Source organism: Macaca thibetana, chromosome 15 (assembly GCF_024542745.1).
Source record: "Macaca thibetana thibetana isolate TM-01 chromosome 15, ASM2454274v1, whole genome shotgun sequence".
NCBI classification, from domain to species: Eukaryota; Metazoa; Chordata; class Mammalia; order Primates; family Cercopithecidae; genus Macaca; species Macaca thibetana.
In genome coordinates this window covers 88,713,212-88,739,461 of record NC_065592.1, presented here as the reverse complement: position 1 = coordinate 88,739,461, position 26,250 = coordinate 88,713,212, and the positions used below count along the sequence as shown (strand labels likewise).

General features: G+C 43.5%; 1 protein-coding gene across 3 annotated transcripts in view; it reads right to left on the bottom strand.

Annotated features, from left to right (window-relative positions):
• The window catches only part of PCSK5 (proprotein convertase subtilisin/kexin type 5), a 468,460-nt gene that overhangs the window by 11,042 nt on the left and 431,168 nt on the right, over positions 1–26,250 (bottom strand). For all 3 annotated transcript variants that reach the window (XM_050761595.1, XM_050761597.1, XM_050761598.1), the window contains 5 exons: positions 25,417–25,653; positions 20,471–20,701; positions 16,140–16,317; positions 10,298–10,515; positions 399–499 (listed from right to left, as the gene is read on the bottom strand). In XM_050761595.1, the coding sequence (XP_050617552.1) occupies positions 399–499; positions 10,298–10,515; positions 16,140–16,317; positions 20,471–20,701; positions 25,417–25,653 (965 nt within the window). The remainder of the gene's footprint in view (positions 1–398; positions 500–10,297; positions 10,516–16,139; positions 16,318–20,470; positions 20,702–25,416; positions 25,654–26,250) is intronic.

Genomic DNA, 26,250 nt, shown 5'->3' with positions numbered 1-26,250 from the left:
CAACATTAGCTGTGTTGCTCCTATGTTATTCACATGTTTCTGGTTAGACCAGAGAGAAGTAAGGGACAAGATAGTTTGTATTTCTGACATAATATTCTTATGTTGACTGAAACTTCTGTGGTGATGAACAACAAAGAATTCATTCCAAGGCCCTCATGACTTAACTTCTCCATTAGCTTAGATCTTCTCAGTTCCTTTGGAGTAAAAGTTAAGGCTACAGGTGGGTAGCACCATTATTACATGATGCAATGGTACAAGATTTTAAAATATTAAACATACAGTATTTCTATAGTATGAGAATGTTGGGACATTTTGATTGGCCAGAATGACATGCAGGAACTAAGCTCATGTTCCTCTCTGGAGAGAGCAGAAGGCCCAGCACCCCTAGCCCTCCATACCTCTCCCACTCTGTATTCCCCAACAAGACAGTCCGAGGTGCAGATCCCTCCCATGAGGTGGTAACTCCACACACAGGATAAGCAATTCAACGCTCCTTTTCCTGAAAGAGAAAACATTCTACGTTATGAGATTGACCTTAGATTTCAACCTCTGTCTCTGTTCCGGAACACTTAGGAACAAGGAATATGTCAAGTAAATTGAAGCGGAAGGGTGAATTGATTGAGGATATGAAAAAGAAAAAAGTCTCCCACACAAAGTAGAAATTATACAATTAGTTCAATCTATGTCGACTCTCAGTCTGAAAATTGAGGATTTTGGGATGACAGATACTTTATTACCGCAAGAGAAAAGATTTTCAGAGAATGAGAAATCATGTAGAAAGTGTATAAAACCTTTGTTATTCTGCTTATTGTTTAACTAGTGTGGAGGATGTTACCAGCTGTTTGGAGGACTGCAATACTCAGTGCATAAATCATGAATAGAGAGTTTCTAATTGAGAAACAGCACTAAACTTGGCACTTAAATGCTAGGGCTAAAAGGATTCAGCAGGTCATTTTGTTTGGTGGTTCTTAATTTCGGGGTGGTGTTGATGGTGCTAGATTTCTTTGACATTCTCTTCAAAGCTGTAAGTTCTCTTCTCAGAAATTTGACACCTTATTTATTTCTCTTTGTGAAAATACTGATAAATGAAAACTAAGGCCCAGACATGTAATGCCACCTATCCAGGGTTACAGAGGTGGTGGTCAAGATTCAAATTCAAGTTTGTTGACTCATAATCCATTGATCTGTCTGTCTTTCTTTTTGTTTTCTTTTGTTTTTTTTTTCAGATGAGGGTCTTGCTATGTTGCCCAGGCTGATCTCAAACTCCTGGACTCAAAGGATCCCTCTTGCCTCAGCCTCCAAGTAGCTGGGATTACAGATGTGTGCAATTGCGCCTTGCTGAGGTGCTCTTTCTACCACACTATCTGCCTTAGCACATGAACCACCAAACAGAGGAGGTCTGAATCTACAGCCTCTGTTTTCTGTGGAGACAATACTCTTTCTCCTAATTCAGATACCCCAGAAAGGACCGACCCAAACATTTCTTCTATGCAGGTATCAAGGGATAACTTCTGGAAAGTTTGGGGACAGGAGATCTAAATCTAGCTCATTCTGTTAGGAAGTCCTGGACATTTTTGCTGATCATTTTAAAATGGGAACATAAGATTAATGGGCATAGAATGTGCCTGGTATTGTAAGTTGGAACTTGATATAGGTCTTCCCATCAGAACAATCCTGTAAAGGGTGGTTTTTGAACTTGAAATAGAACCATGGATCTGTCATTTACATTCACAATGTAGTTAAAATGACATTTCATGGCTGAACTGTGAGCTCAATCATTTATAATGTTTCTGTGGAAAAATAAATTCTGAGCTCCAAACAACAGCTTAGAGAATAAACACCTTTATTACTGAACTGCTTCTTAGGTTGGAAGCTGCCTGTAGTGATATAAATTCAAAACCACTTTATTTTTATCTTAGCTCTAGCTTCATACAGAATTTCCTACATGTTCTGGAACATTATTGTGGTCTCTGATGGAAGAATCACTCTTCTCCTATTTCCATTCTTCCTTTTTCCCATTCTACATTTTTCTAAAATATAGCTTAGATGTCTTACTTCAATTTTTAACATACAAGAGACTTTTTTTTTTAAATGAAGAGAAATTAAGGGTAGATACATGTTCTCACTTTAATGTGGAATCTAAAACAATTGAACTCATAGAAGTAAAGAGTAGAATGGTGGTTACCAGAGGCTGAGGGGACTGGGGAGATGCTGGTCAAAGGGTATAAGGTTCTCGACAGGAAGAACATGTTTTTTGAGATCTATTATATCTCATGGTGACTGTAATTAACAATAATATATTGTACTTTCAAAATTGGTAAGACAGTAAATTTCAGATGTTCTTGCCACAAAAATGATTAAGTATTTGAAGTGATGGATTTTTTTTTTTTTTTTTTTTTTTGGTGGAATCTTGCTCTGTTTCCCAGGCTAGATTGCAGTGGTGCAATCATGGCTTGTTGTAATCATGGCTCACTGCAGCCTCAACCTCCTGGGCTCAGGTGATCCTCCTACCGTAGCCTTCTGAGTAGCTGGTACTACAGGCTCACACCCCATACCCAGCAAATATATATTATATATTATTTATTTTTGTTTTTAGACAGAGTCTTGCTTTGTCACCCAGGCTGGAGTGCAGTGGCGCAATCTCAGCTCACTGCAAACTTTGCCTCCCAGATTCAAGCAATTCTCCTGCCTCAGCCTCCTGAGTAGCTGGGACTATAGGTGTGCACCACCACACCTGCCTAATTTTTTTGTATTTTCAGTAGATATGAGGTTGCATCATATTGGCTAGGCTGGTTTCAAACTCCTAACCTCAAGTGATCTGCCTGCTTTGGCCTCCCAAATTGCTGGGATTACAGGCATGAGTCACTGCGCCTGGCCAAATTTTGTTTATTTTTTATAGACATGAGGTCTCACTATGTTGCCTAGGCTGGTCTCAAATTCCTGACCTCAAGTGATCCGCCCACCTTGGCCTCCCAAAGTACTGGGATTACAGGTGTGAGCCACTGTACCTGGCCTGATGGACATGTTAATTAGCTTGATTTAATTATTCCACATTGTATACATATATCATGACATCCCTTCGTACCCTATAAATATATATCATTATAATTTGTCAATTTATAATAAAATAAATTAAGAGTAGAAAACACTAAAAGAGGGGGAACAGTCCATAACTAGGTTAGGTCACAAAATTCCTACCTTAAGGTTGGTTACATTTTCTTTTTTTTTTTTCTTTTTGTTTTTGGAGACGGGGTTTTACTCTTGTTAGTAGAGACGGGGTTTCACCATGTTGGCCAGGCTGGTCTTGAACACTGACCTCAGGTGATCTGCCTGCTTTGGCCTCCCAAAGTTTACAGGCATGAGCCACCATGCCTGGCCAAGTTTGGTTACATTTTCCAGAAGACCAACAATAAATTGTCTGAGGCCCAGATCCTAGGCAATACCCAAGGGCACTATATGTCAGCTTTGGGTGACAAATCGGACTTCATTTACATCTCCTACACCGATTTATTGCAAAACTTGCACACTTAGGGTACTCAGAATCTTTAGCAAAAGGCACTTTGTTAATTTCCAGAAGGCTTTCTATTATTTTAAAGTTTAACACCCTACATCTATCATCGCTTCTAAGGTTCTGCGGGAGCTTTGGGACCTAAAAGACAGGCATTTTGTCATTTCTTTAAAACTCAGAGCAGCTCACCATCTGCTCTCCTTCAGACTGAATCCCATGGGATGAATTCAACAAATGCAGAGCAACTTCTGGGGTCTGTTCATGGGCCTCAGTCCGCACAGAAAGATGCAGCTTGGGAGAGTTAAGAGGCTTTGGTTACTCAGCCTGGATTTTGATTCCAAACCATTTTATGAGGAGAAGAAACAATAACACAAAACCAAAAAACAAACAAAAAATAAATAAAATTTTATGAGGAGGATAAGTAAAAAGTTAGGTGTGTGAAGGCAAGAAATGAGCTAATTATGGAGGTATCAGTTACAGAGAAAGGTACATATGAAGCCTGAGTGTGCTATGTTTTCCTGCTCCACCTCTCCTTCCATGCTTTTACATATTTTTCTTTTTTAACATCTAAAATTGTTGGGCAGTCCAAAGTGAACGAAATGTAATTTAGTTGGTAATTTCTTATTTAGGTTGCTAAATTATTTTTCTGATTCTTTCATGCATCCTCATTTCTTACTATGAGAGTTAATGACTTAAAAAGGAAGGAATTCATCTTTTTTTTCTACATAGTTTGTATCCCATGAGAAAAACCTGTCTCCAGATTTTGTATCTATATGTTGCAAAACCAGATGATAGCACAACATTTTCCTAACCAGCAAGGGACATGTGTGCTATAGTAAAGAAAGGACTGCTCATTGCAAATAATTATATTAAAAAATAACATTAAATAAAAAATAAAAATTAAAAAAAGAATGATAGCAGAAAAAATGAGCACCAAAGATAGAAAACTTCAACTGGGCAAGTTCATGGGTTGACGTCAAATACAAGAGGAAGAGGTACAAACACTCAGGACAGCTTCAAGATTTACCCACTAACTCCTAGTCATCCCTTGAATACAATCTCAAGAACACTGTGTGGATGAACTTTTGAGACTGAGAATGCCCAAAATCATCATCCTTAATTCACCCAGGAAATCTCAAACCCAACTAAAGACACGTATAGTATTTCTATACTGTAAGGGCACAGTAACCAAAATACCATGGTACTGGTACAAAAACAGACACATAGACCAATGGAAAAGAATAGAGAACCCAGAAATAATGCCACACACTGAAAAACCTGATTTTTTACAAAGTCAGCAAAAATAAACAATGGGAAAAAGAATTTTTGGTCAATAAATGGTGCCGGGATAGCTGGCTAGATACATGCAGAAGAATAAAACTGGATCCCTACCTATCACCATATAGGTGATAACTCAAGATTGATTAAATATTTAAATGATAAACAACCCCATCAAAAAGTGGGCAAAGGATATGAACAGACACTGCTCAAAAGAAGGCATTTATGCAGCCAACAGACACATGAAAAAATGCTCATCATCACTGGCCATCAGAGAAATGCAAATCAAAACCACAATGAGATACTATCTCACACCAGTTAGAATGACGATCATTAAAAAGTCAGGAAACAACAGGTGCTGGAGAGGATGTGGAGAAATAGGAACACTTTTACACTGTTGATGGGACTGTAAACTAGTTCAACCATTGTGGAAAACAGTGTGGTGATTCCTCAAGGATCTAGAACTAGAAATACCATTTGACCCAGCCATCCCATTACTGGGGATATACCCAAAGGATTATAAATCATGCTGCTATAAAGACACATGCACACGTATGTTTATTGTGGCACTATTCACAATAGCAAAGACTTGGAACCAACCCAAATGCCCATCAGTGACAGACTGGATTAAGAAAATGTGGCATATATACACCATGGAATACTATGCGGCCATAAAAAAGGATGAGTTCGTGTCCTTTGTAGGGACATGGATGCAGCTGGAAACCATCATTCTCAGCAAACTATCACAAGAACAGAAAACCAAACACCGCATGTTCTCACTCATAGGTGGGAATTGAATAATGAGATCACTTGGACACAGGAAGGGGAACATCACACACTGGGGCCTATTGTGGGGAGGGGGGGAGGGGGGAGGGATAGCATTAGGAGATATACCTAATGTAAATGATGAGTTAATGGGTGCAGCACACCAACATGGCACATGTATACATATGTAACAAACCTACACGTTGTGCACATGTACCCTAGAACTTAAAGCATTAAAAAAAAAAAAAAAAGTAAGACTTTGGCCAGGTGTGGTGGCCCACGTGTGTCTTCCCAGCACTTTGGGAGGCCAACGTGAGCTGATCACTTCAGACCAGGAATTTGAGACCAGCCTGGCTAACATGGTGAAACCCCATCTCTATTAAAAATATAAAAATTAGCCAGGCATGGTGGCGCATGCCTGTAGTCCCAGCTACTCAGGAGGCTGAGGCAGGATAATTGCTTGAACCTGAGAGGCAGAGGTTGCAGTGAGTGGAGATCATGCCACTGCACTCCAGCGTGGACAACAGAGCAAGACTCTGTCTCAAAAAACAAACCAACAAAAAATACAAAAATAAGCCACGGATGGTGGCATGAACCTCTAGTTTCAGCTACTTGAGAGACTGAGGCATGAGTATCACTTGAACCCGGGATGCGGAAACTTCAGTGAGCTGAGATTGCATCACTGAACTTTAGCTTGGGAGACAGAACTTTAGCCTGGGCGACAGAGTGACACTGTCTCAAAAACAAAATAAAATAAAACAGGTGGGAATAGACACTGGGGAATACAAGAGCAGGGAGAGGAGGAGTGGGGCAAGGGTTGAAAAACTATGAAACCCCGTCTCTACTCAAAATACACACACACACACACACACACACACAAATTAGCCAGGCATGGTGGTGTGTGCCTGTAATCCCACCAGGCATTTGGATTAGTAGAGTGAGGCTGGGCAATAATTTAGGGTACAATCCTCTTCTAAGTATCTGATTATCCATTAGTAATACATATGCATTAAAAATAATATTTTGTAAGTTCAGGTTCTGACAGCCCATTCACTTTAAACATAATGAAATTATGGAATAAATATAAAGAGAGAAAAACAAACAAACAAAAAGATAGATGGCCTTACATAGAAAATGTAATCTCTTTGGAACATAAAGGAAATATAAATGCAAAATGGCAGTCAGGTTCTAACCATCCACCTTCTCTGCTCCAGGACTGGAAGTAGGCAGTGGTGGCTGTGAGTTCACCTTTTCTACCAAAAAAGGAACTAAAAGTGTTTTATGTAAGACCAGGGCCAAAATCCAGGCTTAGAGCTTAAATCAGGAGTCATGTTGAGACTCTGCCTTCATAGACATCAACTTCTGACAAGAGCTCTCCTGAGCTGCTAGTTGAATTGCTGATGGGATCTGTGCTGTCATCAGTATCACTTCCAGGAACGCTGGAACATCTTGTTTCTGGACTGAGTTTCAGGTTGGAGACAGGAATAGTTAATGGAAAAATTTCCAGACTATGAGAAGTAAAGATAAAAGAAGAGAGAGAGGGAGTAAAGAACCAAAACCAAAATATTTCATTTACAATGAGCTAAGACCAGCATTCCAAAGTATATAGATAAAATGAATGCTAAGAAAGATGTCAGGCCAGTGCAATGGCTCACGCCTGTAACCCCAACACTCTAGGTGGCCAAGATGGGAGGATTGCTTGAGCCCAGGAGTTCAAGATCAGCCTGGGCAACATAGCGAGACCTCGTCTCTATAAAATAAAGTTAAAAAAAAAAGATGACAAACACAATCAATAATTAGAACATAAATTTACATCAGATAGTATTGATTTCATAAAAACATTTGACAAAGTCTTTAAAATTGGTGTGTTTAAGATGCTCATAAGTAAATAAAGACATAGTATCCATAAATATATTAAATTATAAGATACAAACAAAGATCTAAAATAAAAATGGATGAGAAAAAGAAACAATTAGAAATCTTTTTTTTTTTTTTGGCATGGTCTCACTCTGTCACCCAGGCTGGAGTGCAGTGACACAATCACAGCTCACTGCTGTCTTGACATCCCTTGCTCAAGTGATCCTCCCACCTCAGCCTCCTGAGTAGCTGGGATTACTATTGTGTGCCACCACGCCTGACTAATTTTTGTATTTTTTTTTGTAGAAACAGGATTTTGCCAAGTTGCCCAGGCTGGTCTTGAACTCCTGGGCTCTAGTGTCACTCCCACCTCGGCCTTACAAAGTGGTGTGATTACAGGTATTAGTCACTGCACCTGGCCAATTAGAACTCTCAAAAGTAAAAATATAGTCACTTAAACTGAAAACAAAAAAATAGATGGGTTGGATTTTAAACGGAGCACAGAGAACAAGTCAGGGAATGAAATGGAGTGCTGAAGAATTAACCTAGTATAACTCACATAGAGTCAAAGAGGTAAAATATAAAAGAGTAGGTAGGATACAAAGGACAGATAATAAACTCTAAATTGCATTTAATAGAAATTCCATAAAAGAGATTGGAGGGGAGAGTGGAGAAACAATATTTGAAGATTTTTTTTTTTTTTTTTTTGAGACAGTCTCGCTCAGTTGCCAGGCTGGAGTGCAATGGCGCAATCTCAGCTCACTGCAACCTCCGCCTCCAGGTTTCAAGCAATTCTCCCACCTCAGTCTCCCAAGTAGGTGAGAGTACAGGCACTTGCCATTACGCCCAGCTAATTTTTGTATTTTAGTAGAGAAGGGGTTTCACCATGTTGGTCAGGCTGGTCTTGAACTCCTGACCTCAGGTGATCCGCCCACCTCAGCCTCCCAAAGTGCTGGGATTACAGGCGTGAGCCACCGTGCCTGGCTATTTGAAGATCTTATAGTTGAACACTTTTTAATTTGCAAAAAGACATTAGGAATTTGTTTCCTATACAGTCATTCATTCATTCAGTGAACAAACGCTTAATGAAAACTTACGTTTTACACTCCAGAGTAGAAAGAAGGGATACACAATGAATGTAGTATAATCCTTGCCTTTGCTTGAGGGGCTCACAATCAGTAGGAGGGGTGGACTTGTTTAATTACAATGTAATGTAAAATGTCTATGATAAAACAGTGTATTACAGAATTAAGAAGGAGGAAGAATACTCCTGGGAGGACTAACAAAAGCTCCACGGAGGAGATGAGATGATACTCAAGCTGAATCTTTAAGTCGAGGGTTCCCTAGAGCATTGAGTCAATAAAGGCATGAAAGAGCCTGGCACATTTGGTGGCTGCTGAGTGGTTCTGGGTAGTTCTAGCTTCTAGAATATATGGAAGAAGAGTCCTTAAGGCATAAGTTAAGGGAACTGCTGGGAAAATCTGAATCACCTTTTAAATATAAAAACATTTATTGGCCAGGTGCAGTGGCTCACACCTGTAATCCCAGCACTTTGGGAGGTCAAGGCGGGCAGATCATGATGTCAGGAATTCGAGACCAGCCTGACCAACATAGTGAAACCCCGTCTCTACTAAAAATACAAACATTAGCTGGGCATGGTGGTGTGCATCTGTAATCCCAGCTACTCAGGAGGCTGAGGCGGGAGAATCACTTGATCCTGGGAGGCGGAGGTTGCAGTGAGCTGAGATCATGCCACTGCACTCCAGCCTGGGTGACAGAGCGATACTCCATCTCAAAAAACAAACAAACAAACAAACAAACAAACAAAAAAACACTTATTAAAACTTTACTGAAGTGTAATAAGTAAATGCATAGAATGGAGAGATATACCACATTCATAAATATAACTCAGGATTGTAAAGATGGGGTTTTTCAATATCAAAATACTTTTTAAAAATGAAAGATTTTTAAAAAATGAAACCGGACTCATTACGTATTTACATAAAAGAACTAAGCACAGCCAAGATAATTTTGAAAAGCACAGGTATGTATCCTACCAGCTCATAATATTTTTTGTAGAAAGTTTTAACAATTAAAATATGGAAGTATTTCTTTCTTAAATATTGAGAAGCATTCACGGTGATCACATATTTATGGCAAGGTGTAGAGAAAAATGAGAAATTTGAATTTCAGGGCACTCACTGTGGCATTAGTATACCAGATGACCTGGTGTGGGGGCAAGATTCAGAGTTGGGGTGACCTGCTGACTGCTTCAAAAGGTGTGATACTAGATACTAAAAATGGAAGATGAGGGTAGTGAGGGTGGAAAAAGATCTCGTTAGATAACTATTTGGGAAAGAGAATCAACAGATCTTGAAGTTTAGCTTTGTTGGAGGTGGGTGGGTTGGGCAGGTGACAAGGGAAGAAGAGTCGAGGAGAACTTCAAAGTATCAGCCTGGGCTCGTGGGTAGATGGTGAGCCTTGAGGATCTCTTGGACAGACAGCCAAGTTTCTGTAAAAGAGGTATGGAACTTGGGAGAGTGTGAGGCACAAGTCTCAGGGAATAGTGCAAGTCATGAAAATAAATAAATCCCCCCAGACAGATTCATCAGGTAGAATAGGAAAATGATGAGTGGACGAACAGTGCTTCCTCAAGGAGATGATGCCTGTCTCTGGGCCTTGAATGATAGGGGATGGGCAGGAGCAGCCCAGGTTAGAGGGAAGAGGCAGAAGTTAAGAGCCAACAGAGGGCGCTGATGCTGGAGAGGATCACACACGAGGTGGGGAAGCAAGGGGAACCTCCCAGGTGGTGAGAAGAGAGAAAGGGGCAAAGAAGGAAGAAAACCTTTTCATTTTTCTACGCACACATGCAAAATGACAGACTCTTACCTTTGCATTGACCACAAGTCGGATGGCATCTCTCACAGGTCTGTGTGCTTTGCTCTACATAGTAATGGTCTGGGCAGGAGGGACGACACTCTCCTTTGGAGCGGAGCAGAAAGAAAAATCTCTCGCAAGACAGGCAGTCTGTGGGCCGTGGGCCCCGGCACCCCTTGCAGATCCTGTGGCACCTCTCACACCGGCCGGTGGAGTTGTCTGCGTAATACCTGAAACCGAGGGAGAAGAAATGATGGAATACTAAGCTTTGCTCCTAAATTGGGTGCAGTGGAAAAACGTGGTAGTCAGGTTTCATTTACAAGCTGGGTGACTTTAGCCTCTTTACCTTACTCATTAGATTCGTTGCTAATAACACTAATGAATCCAATGATTCCCAGTGTTCTTACCTGTAAATTGGGCCAATCCCTCCCCCATTATTTGTGAAAGTTAAACTGGGTAACTAACACATATGAAAAGACCTAGTGCTTATCACACCTAGTAGCATCTCCATTGTTGCTAGCTACCATTGCCTTTTTCTACCATGTGCCTCTCCAAATTCATGCTTTACGTTGTGGTTAATGGCTGGCATCAGAGAATGGAAGGATTAAAAAAAAAATTTTTTTTTTTTAAATAGTGATGAGTGTCTCACTATGTTGGCCTGGCCATTCAGAGGTACATTTAAAAAATCCATCCATGCTGGGTGCAGTGGCTCACACCTGTAATTATAGCACTTTGGGAGGCCAGCATGGTTGGATCACTTGAGGTTAGAAGTTTGAGACCAGCCTGGCCAACATGGTGAAACCCTGTCTCTACTAAAAATACAAAAATTATCCAGATGTGGTAGCATGTGCCTGTAATCCCCACTACTTGGGAGGTTGATGCAGGAGAATCATTTGAACCTGGGCGGTGGAGAGTGCAGTGAGCTGAGATCATGCCACTGCACTCCAGCCTAGGCGATAATGTGAGACTCCATCTCAAAAAAAGAGATCCATCTGGCCAGGCACAGTGGCTCACACCTGTAATCCCAGCACTTTGGGAGGCCAAGATGAGAGGATGGCTTGAGGTTAGGAGTTCGAGACCAGCCTGGTCAATCAACATGGTGAAACCTCATCTCTACTACAAATACAAACAAACAAACAAAAATAGCCAGATGCGGTGTGTAGTCCCAGCTACTTGGGTGGCTGATGCATGAGAATCGTTTGAACACAGGAGAGTGAGCTGAGAGCACACCACTGCACTCTAGTCTGGGTGACAGAGTGAGACTGTCATAAATAAAATAAAAGATAACATAAATAAAATAAACGTACCTCTGAATTATTCTTCTAATTTGTCAACTAAAAAACAGATTTTGAAATAGGAGGTGACAAGTGTGATATTGACATTTACATAACAGATATAACCTTGTTTGAAAAGATTTTTGGAGGTTAAATATAATAACTATAACCACTATTCATTAAGCTTCTACTAATATGCCTGATAGTATTCCAGGGACTTCATAAACATTATTTCACCTTGTTGAACCTGCAAATGAGACCCTAGAGTGTGGAAGTTACCACTTGCCCTCGGGAACAAGACTAGTTTTAAATCCCAGCCATACCACTTACAAGCTGTGTGACCTTGGGCCAGTCACTCAACATCTCTGTGCCTCAGGTTTCTCATCTATAAGATGGGGCTAATGTTAGTACCTACAATTAAACATGTGATTACTGAGAAAGGGATGGGGACCATGATGGGCACTTTATAAATAATTAATGTACATTAGTGATAATTATAAATTGTGTGATTTATCCTCATAGCAAATCTTATGATTTAGGTATTACTATCCTTATTTTACAGAAGCAAACATTGAGGCTGAGAGAATTTAGACAACTTGCTTAAAGTCAGTTAGTGAAGTGGGACAATATGATTTGAGCTTAACTGTTAAACGCTGTAACAAAATAGTTCATTAATTGAAGGTAAACAAAGGTTTGCAAGCAAGACAGAAGAGGGTAACAGAATTCTTGCTAAGGATGAGCTTCTAAAGGTCATCTGATTCATCTCTGTATCTCTAGACATCAGCACCACTAAACCTATCCTAGAAACCTAAATGTTCATCTTTGTTTTCTCTGGTGCAACACTACAGGTCCCAATAGGCTTTTTTTTTGTAGACTGATTCAGCTCCGTGAACTTGCTGAGAACTCACACCATGCCTAGGTTATGCTGAGCCTTGCTCTATTTAGCCAGCCGTCACTGATCTGAGGGAGCACATTGGAACCTCAGTGGCCCGGCTTGTGGTAACTGGAGACCTGCTTCACTTTCTGCAGTTATGTGAAGAACAATGACTACTATGTGTCAATCTGGAAGACTGAGGTATCTGAGAGACAAAGCGATGATGAGCTGAATGGCTGACAAAGCCCACATAAGACTCAAGAAAAGAAACCATCAGAGAAAAGTGAAATCTACACAGAGCAGAGGGAATACACAGGATTAGAGTCAGAAGATTGAATTTTTACTCCTGGCTCCGCCATGTATTAGTAGCTCCATGACTTTAGGCAAGTCACTTAACCCCTCTGAGCCTCAGTTTCTTCATCTGTAAAATGGAGAGACTAATAGCAACCTCATGAGATTGTTGTAGAATCAAATCATAATGTAAAGATACATTGTGAGTGGAAATACTTTGTAACTCTTAAGCAGCATACGAAAGTTTTTTTTACCTAATGTTTTTATTGTAGATTGTTATAAAGATGAAAATCATCAGTAGGAACTGTGGGAAAGAAAGCTTATCAATTTTAAGTAGGTTTTTTAAATTATCAAGGAGGAATGCTAAAAGAGACAACAAAGAGTTTATTGGACCAGATTAAAAGAGTACAACACCACTGCTTGCTTTGAGGACTCATCAGTGTCCCAGCTTCGAAGAGTATAAGCACAAGCAGTAACCTAGGCTTTAAAGAAACTTCTCTGAGTTAAACACCAAAATAATTATGTGGGTTGGGATAGGGTGCAGAGAAGTATATATCTACTTTTCCAAGGCAGAGATTTAACATACGAGGCTTATGCCAAGCATGTGGAACACTGATTTTACTAAAGGAAGAGTTCTCCTCTTATACCTCATGAATATTCAATTTCTTCTTTATTAAAGGGATCTATGGCAACCTGTGCCTCCCCTCACCAGCCCTGGGTTCACACACGGTGAAACAACTGTCTTCTTAATTCCATGGTCTGCATTCTACCTAGATGACAGGATGATTAAGTACCCTTTTTGTGCTTGAGAGTATTCACTGACTTGATTTGAGCAAGATGGGCTCCAGATCTTTTCAGACACTTACTAGGGTGATGCAGAAGGGCTAAGCCAGGTGGCCTCATCCCTGGTTGTTTTTTTTTGTTTGTTTGTTTGTTTTGACAGAGTCTTCTTCTCTTGCCCAGGCTGGAGTGCAGTGGTACGATCTTGGCTCACTGAAACCTTTGCCTCCAGGTTTAAGCAATTCTCATGCCTCAGATTCCCAAGTAGCTGGGATCACAGGCGCCTGCCAACACACCCTGCTAATTTTTGTATTGTTAGTAGAGACAGGGTCTCATCATGTTGGCAAGGCTGGTCTTGAACTCCTGGCCTCAAGTGATCTGCCCACCTCAGCCCCGGAAAGTGCTGGAATTACAGGCATGAGCCACCATGCCTGTCCATCCATCTCTGTTCTTAATCTGGCAGGGCCCTTTCTTCCTTGATCTATATGGCTGGTATTTTTCTTTCTGAGACAGAGTCTTGCTCTGTCACCCAGGCTTGAGTGCAGTGGTATGATCTTGGCTCACTGCAACCTCCTCCTCCTGGGTTCAAGCAATTCTCCTGCCTCAGCCACCCAAGTAGCTGGGATTACAGGCACATGCCACCATGCCTGGCTAGTTTTTGTATTTCTAGTAGAGATGGGGTTTCACCCTCTTGGCCAGGCTGGTCTTGAACTCCTAACCTTGTGATCTGCCCACCTTGGCCTCCCAAAGTGCTGGGATTATAGGCGTGAGTCACCATGCCCGGCCTGGCTGGTGTTTTTCAAGAGCTGCTAATGTGTGGCTCTGTGCTGAGTGTTGTAGAAGCAGATGTAAGACATAAGAAGTGTTTTTCTTCCATGAGTTTATGATTTTCTTGGGAAGAGGCATATAAAAATAAGAATAAACTCTTAAAGTCAGTGATACGGTTTGGCTCTGTGTCCAAATCTCAGCTTGAATTGTACTCCCATAATTCCCACGTGTTGTGGGAGGGACCCAGTGGGAGATGGCTGGATTGTGGGGGCGGTTTCCCTCATGCTGTTATTGTGGTTGTGAATAAGTCTTACGAGATCTGATGGTTTGATAAGGAGAAACCAGTTTCACCTGGCTCTCATTCTCTCTCTTTGCCTGCTGCTATCCACATAAGATGTGACTTGCTCCTACTTGCCTTCCGCCATGATTGTGAGGCCTCCCCATCCACATGGACTGTAAGTTGAATTAAACCTCTTCCGTTTGTAAATTGCCTGGTCTTGGGTATGTCTTTATCAGCTGCGTGAAAACAAACTAACATGGTCAGTCTTTCTCTTACTCATCTTATTTATATATAAAAAGTGCTCGTCATGAGATGTGTTAAATAAATAAGTGAATGAATGAGATAAATCAAAATGCAAGGCAGCATATAGCACTAAAATGAATGAAACAAGCAGTAACTGCTATAGGACTGAAGAGACGTGTCAATTTGGGTGAAAGCATTTGAGGAAGGTCTAAGGTTACAGCCCTTGATTTGGGTCTGGAAACTCCCAGTGCTCTAGGTTATTGATTGGGTAGAAAGAGTCAGCAACAGGCCTATCATCAATCTTTTACTCTTTACTGGGAATGCCTGGGGGAAAAAAAGGATATCCTGGCAATCAGACCTTTGGATAACAGGGACAGTTCTTCCTGGCAGAAAAATAATAGAGTCCTTATCCGTGAAATGCTTTTAGAGGGATACATCAAGTGTGTGTCTAGGTTGTTTATGATAACAAGACCTGTAATTTGTGGATTTATGGGGGACATGACAGGCTGGGGAATTAATGGGGAATAAATGGAGATGTTAATGGAGCTATTTCCTTTGTAAATCAATGTTCTGCATGCACTGCTCTCCTCACATAAGCAGGTTGGGAGAACATGAGACCCTGAATTTTAAATCTGAATCAGAACAAGTCCTGAAGCCGAAGAAATAGAACCTCCATTAATGGTCTTGGGCTTCTCTGAGGAAAGGATGCTTTGCTTCTGCCTTGTGATTACTGAGACCCTTTGCCAAATTGTTTTAATTTTTAGAAACAAGGTCTTGCTCTGTCACTGAGACTGGAGTGCCGTGGGGCAATCATAGCTTACTGCAGCCTCCAACTCCTGGGCTCAAGTGATCATGCCCCGCCTCAGCTTCCATAGAAGCTGGGACTATAGCCTCATGGCACCACGCCCAGCTAATCTTATCTTAATATTTTACAGACGGGGTCTCACCGTGTTGCCCAGGCTGGTTCAAACTCCTTGCCTTAAGTGATCCTCCAGCCTCAACCTCCCATGTCGTTGGGATTACAGACATGAGCCACAGTGCCCAGCTGCCAATATGCTTTGAATCATCAGTGAGGACTGTTGCTGAGGAAGATCAATTGCTCAGGCGAGTCTGGCTTGACAATCTGACCCTTTGTGATAACTCACTGGATCACAAGAGTAACAGCCTCTCCTGTTTCTCTTCTGTTATTGTGAATTGGTTCATCTTTGCTCTTTACTAGCACTGAGACTTCAACCTGGTTTTATAAGTGTTCTGAATCTTAGTTTCCTCCTTTGTAAAATGGGTTGATATCTGGTGTGACTGTGGAATTACATGGGGCGAGTGGGAAATGTATTGAGCACTTACCCTTCCCTGCACTGGAGCAGGCACTCTTTTCCCAGCTGGAACCAGCCTGGTCGGCAGGAGTGGCACTGCCTGCTGTGTCTCCCTTCACATGTCCTGCAAGAGCTGTGGCAGCGGGCACACTGGTGGCTGTCCTCATCGGCATAATAGCCCTCTGGGCAGTCCTTCACACAGGTTGTGTCTGTCATGGGAGGAAAAATGTCTCTTTGGACATTGAGCATGACACATGTCTCCCCTGTGTTCTCCCTCCTGTGTACCATGGTGGGAGGGAGGAGAGGGCTGCAGGAAGCATGGGACGATGTCCCTGTGAGCTGATGGATGTTTGGGAACTAAGATGAGTGTCCAAGAAACAGAATCACCCTAAGACCATGAGGAATACAAGGAAAACAGAAGTCAGTGATGTGGTTTTGCTCTGTGTCCCACCCATATCTCATCAGTGATCCTATCTCATCAGAGATCCAAATCTCATCTGTGTCCCACCCAAATCTCTCAGTGGATTAGCAGAGGTGGGTAGAACAGAAACTATGGTCCGGCGACTGTGGATGTTGGCAATGACTCATAGTCCCGCTCATGTATCTGGTTAACTAGGGGGAAGCCCTAGCTTCCTAAAGAAAAAACATCTCTGTATTAGTCTCTTACTGCTGTTCTTACCAAGTATCCCCAACTTGGGGGCTTGAAACAATAATTTATTATCTTACTGTTCTGGAGGTCAGAAGTCCAAAATAGATCCACAGGGCTCTGTTCCTTTTAGAGGCTCTAGGAGGGAATCTGTTTCCTTTCCTTTTCCACCTGCTAAAGTTCACCTGCATGCCTTGGCTCATGGCCCCTTCCTCCGTCTTCAAAGGCAGCAGTGCAGTAGCTTCTCTCTGTCCCTCTGCTTCTGATCACATCACCTTCTACTACTGACTCTGATCCCCTGGCATCTCTCTTATCAGACCCTTGTGATGGCATTGGGTCGACGTGGATAATGCAGGATAATCTCTCTATGCTGAGATCCTTAATTAAATCACAGCCCCAAAGTCCCTTTTACCAAATAGAGTAATACGTTTACAGGATCTGGGGATTAGGATGTGACATCTTCAGGGGGGCCATTATTCAGTCTAGCCTAATGTCCAAAAAAAGTATCTAATTTATAAATAGCCTGACCTTGGTGGTGTGGTGGGGTGGGACAGGGTGGAGAGAATGTGAGGAGACCAGGCTGAGCAAATCTGCACCCACCCCCAGGGGCACTACACCTCTGTGTCCTACACCAGCGCTGAAGCCTCAGCTCTAGTCTAATCTGCAGCCTCCGATGAGGGGAAGGCCACTTTGTGGAGGCAAGGTGTCTTCTCTGTATGAAGGCATCTGAGATGATTACTGGTGGCGCTCTAGATTGGAGGTAAGTAGAAAAGAAGGTTTTGGGAATCTTCCCATGGGATTACGTGGAAGACGTGCCTGGAGGGAATGCTTTTATGAAGTAGCAGCTGCTGGGAAGGAGAGTCACAGAGATTTGTGGGCCAGGAGCTAAGGTAGATGGATAGAGAAGAATGGTTTCTCTGAGTGTTTTCTATTGTGAAGGGATCAGGAATGGTATTGAGAATAGGCCTCCCTGTGTCTTAGCAGGGGGATGGTGTCCTCCCTCAATATGAAGAGGAAAAACTTGCCGCACATGTCTTTAAAACATTTTTCTTTTATTAATGTTTAAACTTTTCAAATTTAAAATTTTTATTTTTATTTTCCATTTTTTTGTAGAGATGAAGTCTCACTATGTTGCGTAGACTGGCCTTGAACTCCTGGACTCAAGCAATCCTCCTGCCTTGACCTCCCAAAGTGCTGGGATTACAGGCGTGAGCCACTGCGCCCGGCCCACCACAGGTATCTATTTGGAGTTTCATGCTTCTCAGGTCTACTCTCCTGGTGGGGGAGAAAAGTGCTCATACTTCCCGGTCTTCACCATATTCATGTCTCCCTTCTGTCTCCTATGGCTTCTTTTTTAGTTCAGTTTTGTTTCATTTTCGTTCTCCTATGCTTGTTTTAAGCCTAGTCACAGTATCCCTGGAAACCTGAGGATATTACTTCATATTAGCAATAACCTTCAAACTGGATCTGTGGGACGTGGCCTATGTTGACCTGTGCCACATTTTCCTCAAGATTTATTAATCAACCATGCTAAATGGACGGGAAATTTTGACGAGGAGGTGAATATCTACATGTTCTTAAAGTGTAACTCCACAGGCTATTTATTAGTTACAAGGGAATAGATAGTAATTATGCAGTAGAGAAACTGAACATCTTGGCCAGGCGATCAACATTAATATCACCGAGGAGAGGCAGGTGGAGATCACGTTCCTCCAGATGTGACTCTTGGAAGATACAACATTACTTCTGAAGTATGCTGGCCGAGCACGCACACTGCAACTCATCACGGACAACTTCACACTCACCCAAAAGGAAAAATGAAGACTGTATTTTTCTTTTCTCTTTTCTTTTTTTTTTTTGAGATGGAGTCTTGCTTTGTCACCCAGGCTGGAGTGTAGTGGCGTGATCTCGGCTCACTGCAACCTCTGCCTCCCGGGTTCAAGCGATTCTCCTGCCTTAGCCTCCTGAGTAGCTGGGACTACAGGTGCCCGCCACCATGCCCGGCTAAATTTTGTATTTTTAGTAGAGACAGGGTTTCACCATGTTGGTCAGGCTGGTCTTGAACTCCTGACCTCATGATCTGCCTGCCTCGGCCTCCCAAAGTGCTGGGATTACAGGCGTGAGCCACTGCACCTGGCCAAGACTGTATTTTTCTAAAGCATTGATACTGTAAAAGAAAAAGAAAGTCTGTGGAAACATTTCAGATTAAAGGAGGCTAAAGGGACATGGAAGGGCCTGGCATAGTGGTTCATGCCTATAATCCCAGCACTTTGGGAGGTTGAGGCAGGAGAATAGCTAGAGCACAAGAATTTGAGACCAACTTGGGGAACACAGTGAGACCCTTGTCTCTAAAAGGAAAAAAAAAAAAAAATTAGCTGCACATGACATGGAAGGACCAGACATGGTGGCTCATGTCTGTGATCCCATCCCACCTACTTGGGAGACTGAGGCAGGAGGATCTCTTTTTTTTTTTTTTTTTTTTTTTTTTTGAGACGGAGTCTTGCTCTGTCGCCTAGGCTGAGTGCAGTGGTGCAATCTTGGCTCAGTGCAAGCTCTGCCTCCCAGGTTCACACCATTCTCCTGCCTCAGCCTCCCGAGTGGCTGGGACTACCACACCCAGCTAAATTTTTTGTATTTTTTTTAGTAGAGACAGGGTTTCACTGTGTTACCCAGGATGGTCATGATCTCATGACCTCGTGATCTGCCCGCCTTGGCCTCCCAAAGTGCAGGAGGATCTCTTGAGCCCAGGAGTTCAAGGCTGCAGTGAGCCATGATCATGCCACTGCACTCCAGCAGCCTGGGTACTGCGCCTGGCCACCTTGTCTCTTAAAACAAAAAACAAAAACAAACAAACAAAAATGTGGCTGGGCGTGGTGGCTCACACCTGTAATCCCAGCACTTTGGGAGGCTGAGGAGCGCAGACTGCTTGAGGCCAGGAGTTCAAGACCAGTCTGGCCAACATGGTGAAGCCCCATCTCTACCAAAAACACAGGAAAAAAAAAAAAAACTATCCAGGCGCGGTGGTGCCCACTTGTGATCCCAGCTACTCAGGAGACTGAGGCATGAGAATTGCTTGAACCCAGGAGTCAGAGGTTGCAGTGAGCCAAGATCATACCACCGCACTCCACTCTGAGCAACAGAGTGAGACTCCTTCCCAACAAACAACAAACAAACAAAACGGGACATGGAAGCTACACGAAACAATGGACTCTAGACTGAATCCTAAAGGGGCACTGAGAAAATTTTAATGTGGATAGTACATTAAAGTATCATATGAAGGTACAATTTATTAGAGTTGATAACTATCCTGTGGTTATGTAAGAAACTATCACTAATCTGAGGAAATATTTATGGGAAAGGGGCCATGATGTATGCCTTCAAATGGCTTCGAAAAATATATATTGGGAATGATGTACATGTATACATTGAGAGAGTGAGAGAGAGAGAACGAGCGAGAAGGGGAGAAAGCCCACAAACAAATGATAAAGCAAATGGGGTAGAAGATGAGCAATTTGCGAACTGGATGAAGCACATCCGTGTGCTGTTCTTTGTACAGTTCTTACTCTTGCATCTTTTCTGTAGGTTGGAACATTTCCCAAACACAAAGCAAAAAATCAAAAAGAAAGAAGCCAGTATCTACCAGACAAGGCAGTGTGCAAGGCAGTTTCCCAGAGGGAGGGAAACACAAAGCCCTCCTCGGAGGAGAAGTAACTCACTGAGAAGAAGGCTGACCCTGGGGCATGTTTGACACTGGTCCTCCGCCGGCCCCGTGCAGTGGAAGCACTTAGTGTGGCAGGGCTTGCACCCGGGAGCATCCTCATCCCAGTACTCGGAGGGACCACATTTCTTGTTGGCCAGGCAGCTCCCATGAGGGTTCATCCTCAGGCCTTTCTGACAGGTGGTGCAGGTCCCAGACGATGAGCAGGTCAAGCAGGACTTGTGACAATCTGTGGGCATGGAGGGGCAGCAGACAGAGTGAGTGAGAGCCAGGATGGCCGTTGGGGGAATGGGCTTCCCCTGGGAAAGGGTGTTTACATTCCTTCCACATTTCTTCCGGAGATTTCCAGAGCTCTGGGCCGAGGGCGTGGGACCATGAGTTGGGTACAGCCCTTGAGCTCTGGGGTGGACCATTCTTTTGCAAAATGAGAGACAAGTATTATTTTATTTTCTGTTGTATCCAGGGAGTGCCTTCCTGCAACAGCCACCTCAGAAATATTAGTAAGGCTCACTATAATTACCCAAACTGCAACAAAATAATAACAAGCCATTCTGTAACAGCACTGAATTTTCCACCATCACATCTACTGTTATGGTCCTCCAGTCACCTCCGGAGTACCTTGAACTTATCGCCAATACAGCAATTGTTGGAATGTATTTAATTGTCTGTTGACAATGAAGGTCCCTTTTGCATTTATTTTTGAATACATAGTGCCTATGAGAGAGCCTGGCATGTAACAGGAATCGATAATTATTTGTTAGAAAAAGAAAATGACAATTCTCTTCCACCTCTAGGTTTTCTTTTTCTGTATTTAAATAGAGATGGGGGCTGGGTGCAGTGGCTTACGCCTGTAATCCTGGCACTTTGGGAGGCCAAGATGGGTGGATTGCTTGAGCCCAGGAGTTCGAGACCAGCCTCAGCAACGTGGAAAAACACTGTCTCTAGAAAAAACACAAAAATTAGCCGGGCATGGTGGCGGGCCCCTGTAGTCCCAGCTACTCAGGAGGCTAAGGTGGAAGGATCTCCTGAACCCAGGAGGTCAAGGCTGAAGTGAGCTGTGATCGCACCACTGCACTCCAGCCTGGGTGACAGAGCAAGACCCTGTCTCAGGGGAAAAAAAAAAAAAAAAAGAGATGGGCCTTCACTTTACTGCCTAAGCTGGTCTTGAACTCCTGGCCTCAAGTGATTTTTCTGCCTTGGCCTCCCAAAGGGCTGGGATTACAGGCATGAGCCACTGCACCAGGCCGACCATCTCTGGGATTTAGTAGTTGCTGTTCTCTCTGCCTAGAATTCTCTTCTCCCAGATGCATGCATGGTTTGCTTCCTCCCTTTCTCTATGAAATCTAAGGCATCTCTCAAGTTTTATCTCCATCCTGCCTGTCTTCCTGTCCTGCCCCTCTGCCTTACTTTTGCTCTTGGCTTATGGTCTTTAGTACCTATCTTCCCTAATAGAATGTGAGCTCCATGAGGGCAGGGACTCTGTCTCACTCCCTGCTGTTCCCCAGGCCTGAAAGAGCACACGGCACATTGCGGGCCCTCCTGTAAGCATTCCCTGGGTGGATACGTGCATGGTATTATTATTGCTTATATTATCCTCTCATTTTATCTAAATCAGGAAATTGAGGCTGGAGATGCTAAGTCACTCACGCTAAGTAGTATCAGGAGTTGAGCCCAGGACCTCAGCAACTGCCTCCCTGCTTCTGCCCCAGTGCCTCAGGAAAGGTATGGGACTTTTGGAGGTGTCTGTACTATCTATTAGGGGATAATCTGCGTGACTGGAATGGATCCAAAGTCCTTGTGTTTCTTAGAGAAAATCCCGCTTACAGATTTTTTTTTTTTTTTCTTTTTTTTCCTATAGGTTCCTGCTCCGTCACCCAGGCTAGAGTGCAGTGATGTGATCATGGCTTACTGAAACATTGACCTCCCAGGCTAAAGTGATGTCCCCGTCTCCGCCTCTTGAGTAGCTGGGACTACAGGCACACACCACCACACCTGGCTAATTTTTGTATTATTATTTTTGTTTTAGAAATAGGGTCTTGCTATGTTGCCCAGGCTGGTCTCAGATTCCTCCCGCCTTGGCCTCCCAAAGAGATGACAGATGCGAGCCACCGTGCCCAGCTGAGATTGCTCCATTCTAAATGCTTCTCTACATTTCCCTGAATCTTAATTTTCAGATCAGGTTCTTTGTGTTATCTCTCTGGAAAGTCAGGTTGTCACTGTGTTTCTTCCAATACTACATTCCTTCCCATCCCTTTGGTCTGGTAGAAAGTGCAATGGCGGCCGGGTGCGGTGGCTCACACCTGTAATCCCACCACTTTGGGAGGCCGAGGCGGGTGGATCACCTAAGGTCGGGAGTTCGAGACCACCCTGACTAACATGGAGAAACCCCATCTCTACTAAAAATACAAAATTAGCTGGGCGTGGTGGCACATGCCTGTAATTCCTGTAATTCCAGCTACTCGGGAGGCTGAGGCAGGAGAATCACTTGAACCTGGGAGGCAGAGGTTGCGGTGAGTTGAGATCGTACCATTGCACTCCAGCCTGGGCAACTAGAGTGAAACTCCATCTCAAAAAAAAAAAAAAAAGAAAAAGAAAGAAAGTTCAATGGCATTGTAGGGAGATGCCTCAAGTGAGTTTTCAACTCTGTCCTCACCAGGTGCTTACCTTCTCAAAGCATCTATTTGCTTCTCAGAAAAATGGAGAAAATTGCCATTTACCTCATTGGCTCTCAACCCACACTAAGCATCAGAATTACTGGCGGTGGGAGAAGGAATTACAATGTTGGGTGCAGGCATCTGTGGTTGTTAGAGCTGCCCAGGTGATTCTAATGGGCAAGCAGGGGCCTTTCTCAAGGAGATAATTAAATCAGATAAATTAAGAAAACATACTCTGAGACCTGTAAAACTCTCTGTATGGTAAATTACTTTCATTATTCAACACCAGAAAAAGGCCAGAAGTTGAACCTCAGTTCCTGCCCTCGCACAGGCAAGATGGCGCTGAAGGCCTGCGGCTGAGTCTCCCACCTCCCAGAAGCCGTCCCCAGCTCCACAGCCTGCCTCCTACATGAACACCCACCTCTTCTGCCTGCAGGCACAGCCTGGACATCCATGCTTTTTCGCATATGGGCAGGTAGGACATTAACACTAAATAGTGCTTTATATAAAACACACAAAAAGGCATAGCCACATCACAAGGCTGGAGCAGAAAGCCTTCAGGACGGAGACACATCTTCCTGTCCTACCAAAAACCTTCCCCTGAGTATGTCCTAGGGCGTGGGTGTCCCAGGGTTTCTCAGTGGAAGGTCATTCTCAGACTCTCGCGGTTGTTAGGGGAATTGCCTCTGGACATCTATCTTGTGTTTGCTTGGGGGCAACATAGTGGGGGTGAAGGACCGCAGGCTGCCTCATCGGAGTGAATTCTGGGGCTCTAGAAAAGCCCCCTGGCCCACAACATTTCTCTCACTTGCTAGAGAATTCTAGAGTGCATCACTTATTTTATTTTTCTGTTCCTTGATAATGAATAAGAGGCAAATTATTCATGCCGAGCTAAAACATAAGGAGATATAAATAATAGCAGAGCCTTTCTTGAACATGTAGGGACTGAGTGGGAGTGGAAATGGGGACCTTGGAGCAGGAATTGAAAGATATGAAGAGGAAGGTGGGGAGCTTCCAGGGAGCAAACCATGAAGGGAGGCTGGGTGCGGTGGCACACGCCTGTAATCCCAGCAATTTGGGAGGCCGGGGTGAGGTTAGGCATTCGAGACCAGCCTGGCCAACATAGTGAAACCCTATCTCTACTAAAAATACAAAAATTAGCTGGGTGTGGTGGCGGGTGCCTGTAATCCCAGCTACTCAGGAGGCTGAGGCAGGAGAACCACTTGAACCCGGGAGGTGGAGGCTGCAGTGAGCTGAGATCATGCCAATGCACTCCAGCCTGGGCAACAGAGCGAGACTCCATCTCAAGAACAACAACAACAAAACATGGGCCTAGTGCTGTGGCTCATGCTTGTAATCCCAGCACTTTGGAAGGGCGAGGCAGGAGGATCACTTGAGGTCAGGAGGTTGAGACCAGCCTGGCCAACATGGTGAAACCCTGTCTCTACTAAAAATACAAACATTAGCAGGGTATGATGGCGCATGCCTGTAGTCCTAGTTATTCAGGAGCCTGAGGCAGGCGAATCGCTTGAACCCAGGAGGCAGAGATTGTAGTGAGCCGAGATCGTGCCACCACATTCCAGCCGACAGAGTGAGACTCTGTCTCAAAAAAAAAAAAAAAAAATTTCACCCATGAAGGGAGACAAGAGGCACCAAGAAAGTTTTTTTTTGCTTGTGCTATAAACTTTTAATGGCTTAACATTTCAAGAAAAGTCTCGGGTAACTTTTGAAGGCTCCTTCTCTCTGCTGTAAATCTTTATATGAGAACTTTTTTTGACCAGCCGTTCATAGCCACTATTGTGAGGAAGGTCCATGTGATTTGTCACTAATAAAAGTTACCTGTACAAAGCTTATGAGCGATTCATTTAAAAATGATTAACAACCGATTCAAAATATGTCTCCTTGAGTGAGAGGGTAAGAGGGTAAGTGAGAGGATGAGACAGGCTGGACATGGTGGCTCACACCTGTAATCCCAGCACTTTGGGAGGCCAAGGCAGAGGATTGCTTGAAACCAGGAGTTCAAGACTAGCCTGGGCAACATTCTGAGACCTCATTTCTATGTTCCCAGCAACTCTGGAGGCTGAAGTGGGAGGATCACTTGAGCCCAGGAGGCAGAGGCTTCAGTGAGCCATGTTTATGCCACTGAACTCGAGCTTGGGAGATAGAGGGAGACCTTGTCTCAAAAAAAAAAAAAAAAAAAAAAAAAAAAAAAAAAATGACAGCTCTGGGGCTGGGGCTGGGGCTGGAACTGCAAACCCCGGAGCCTACTTTCAATCCCAGAAGTCTTTACCTCTGCACTCGTTAGTCTCTTTTTCATAATAGGTTCCTGCTGGACACTCCTCCAAGCACAGCCCATCATAGAGGACCCAGGAACTCTCACGACAGAGCTCGCAGTCGTCAACTTTGGGGCCACTGCACTCCAGACAGTCTTTATGGCAGGGGACACAGTGGCGCGAGTCTGAGTAGAAGCCACGGGGACAGGACTGGTGGCACATATCATCATGCAGGAAGAACTCAGGCATGCACTCTGGGGAAAGGAGGAAGCAGCAAGTTATCCCCGGGGGACAGGAGAAAGGAATCCATTGTCCACAGTGGGCTAGCTCCTCCCTCAGCACTTTGGTTGATTTGACCTGAGAGTACCCTAGCCCTTTCCCCATCCTACCAGGGCAGAGACTTGATGTCTAACAAGCCCTGCCTTGGGAGGAGGAGGCCACACATGGTGACCATATTAGATGGTGCTGGACTTACGCACTGAAATGGTCTGCCCTTTGGAGGTGCAAAAAATTGCAACGCTGCAAAAGACAAGGATGGCTGAGAGGCTGGCGGTATTGTTTGAAAACCCTGAAGAGCATTAACAGATTTAAAAAATTGTATCAGGAACTTCACACTCTGTTCAATACAGAAAGCAGTTTAGGAATGGTTGGATTAGTTAACTTTTCATTCATTGATCAGGTACCACAATGAATAAAGCATTGATCAGTGTGAAGAATACATTGCGGGTTTATTTTATTTGTGTTCATTTTCTTACTTTGGGGGGAATCCTGGAAAACACTTGAGGTCACACCGAGAGAATACTTTGGATAGGACAGCACCAGTTAAATGAGTCTGTCTTATTCTGGAGAGA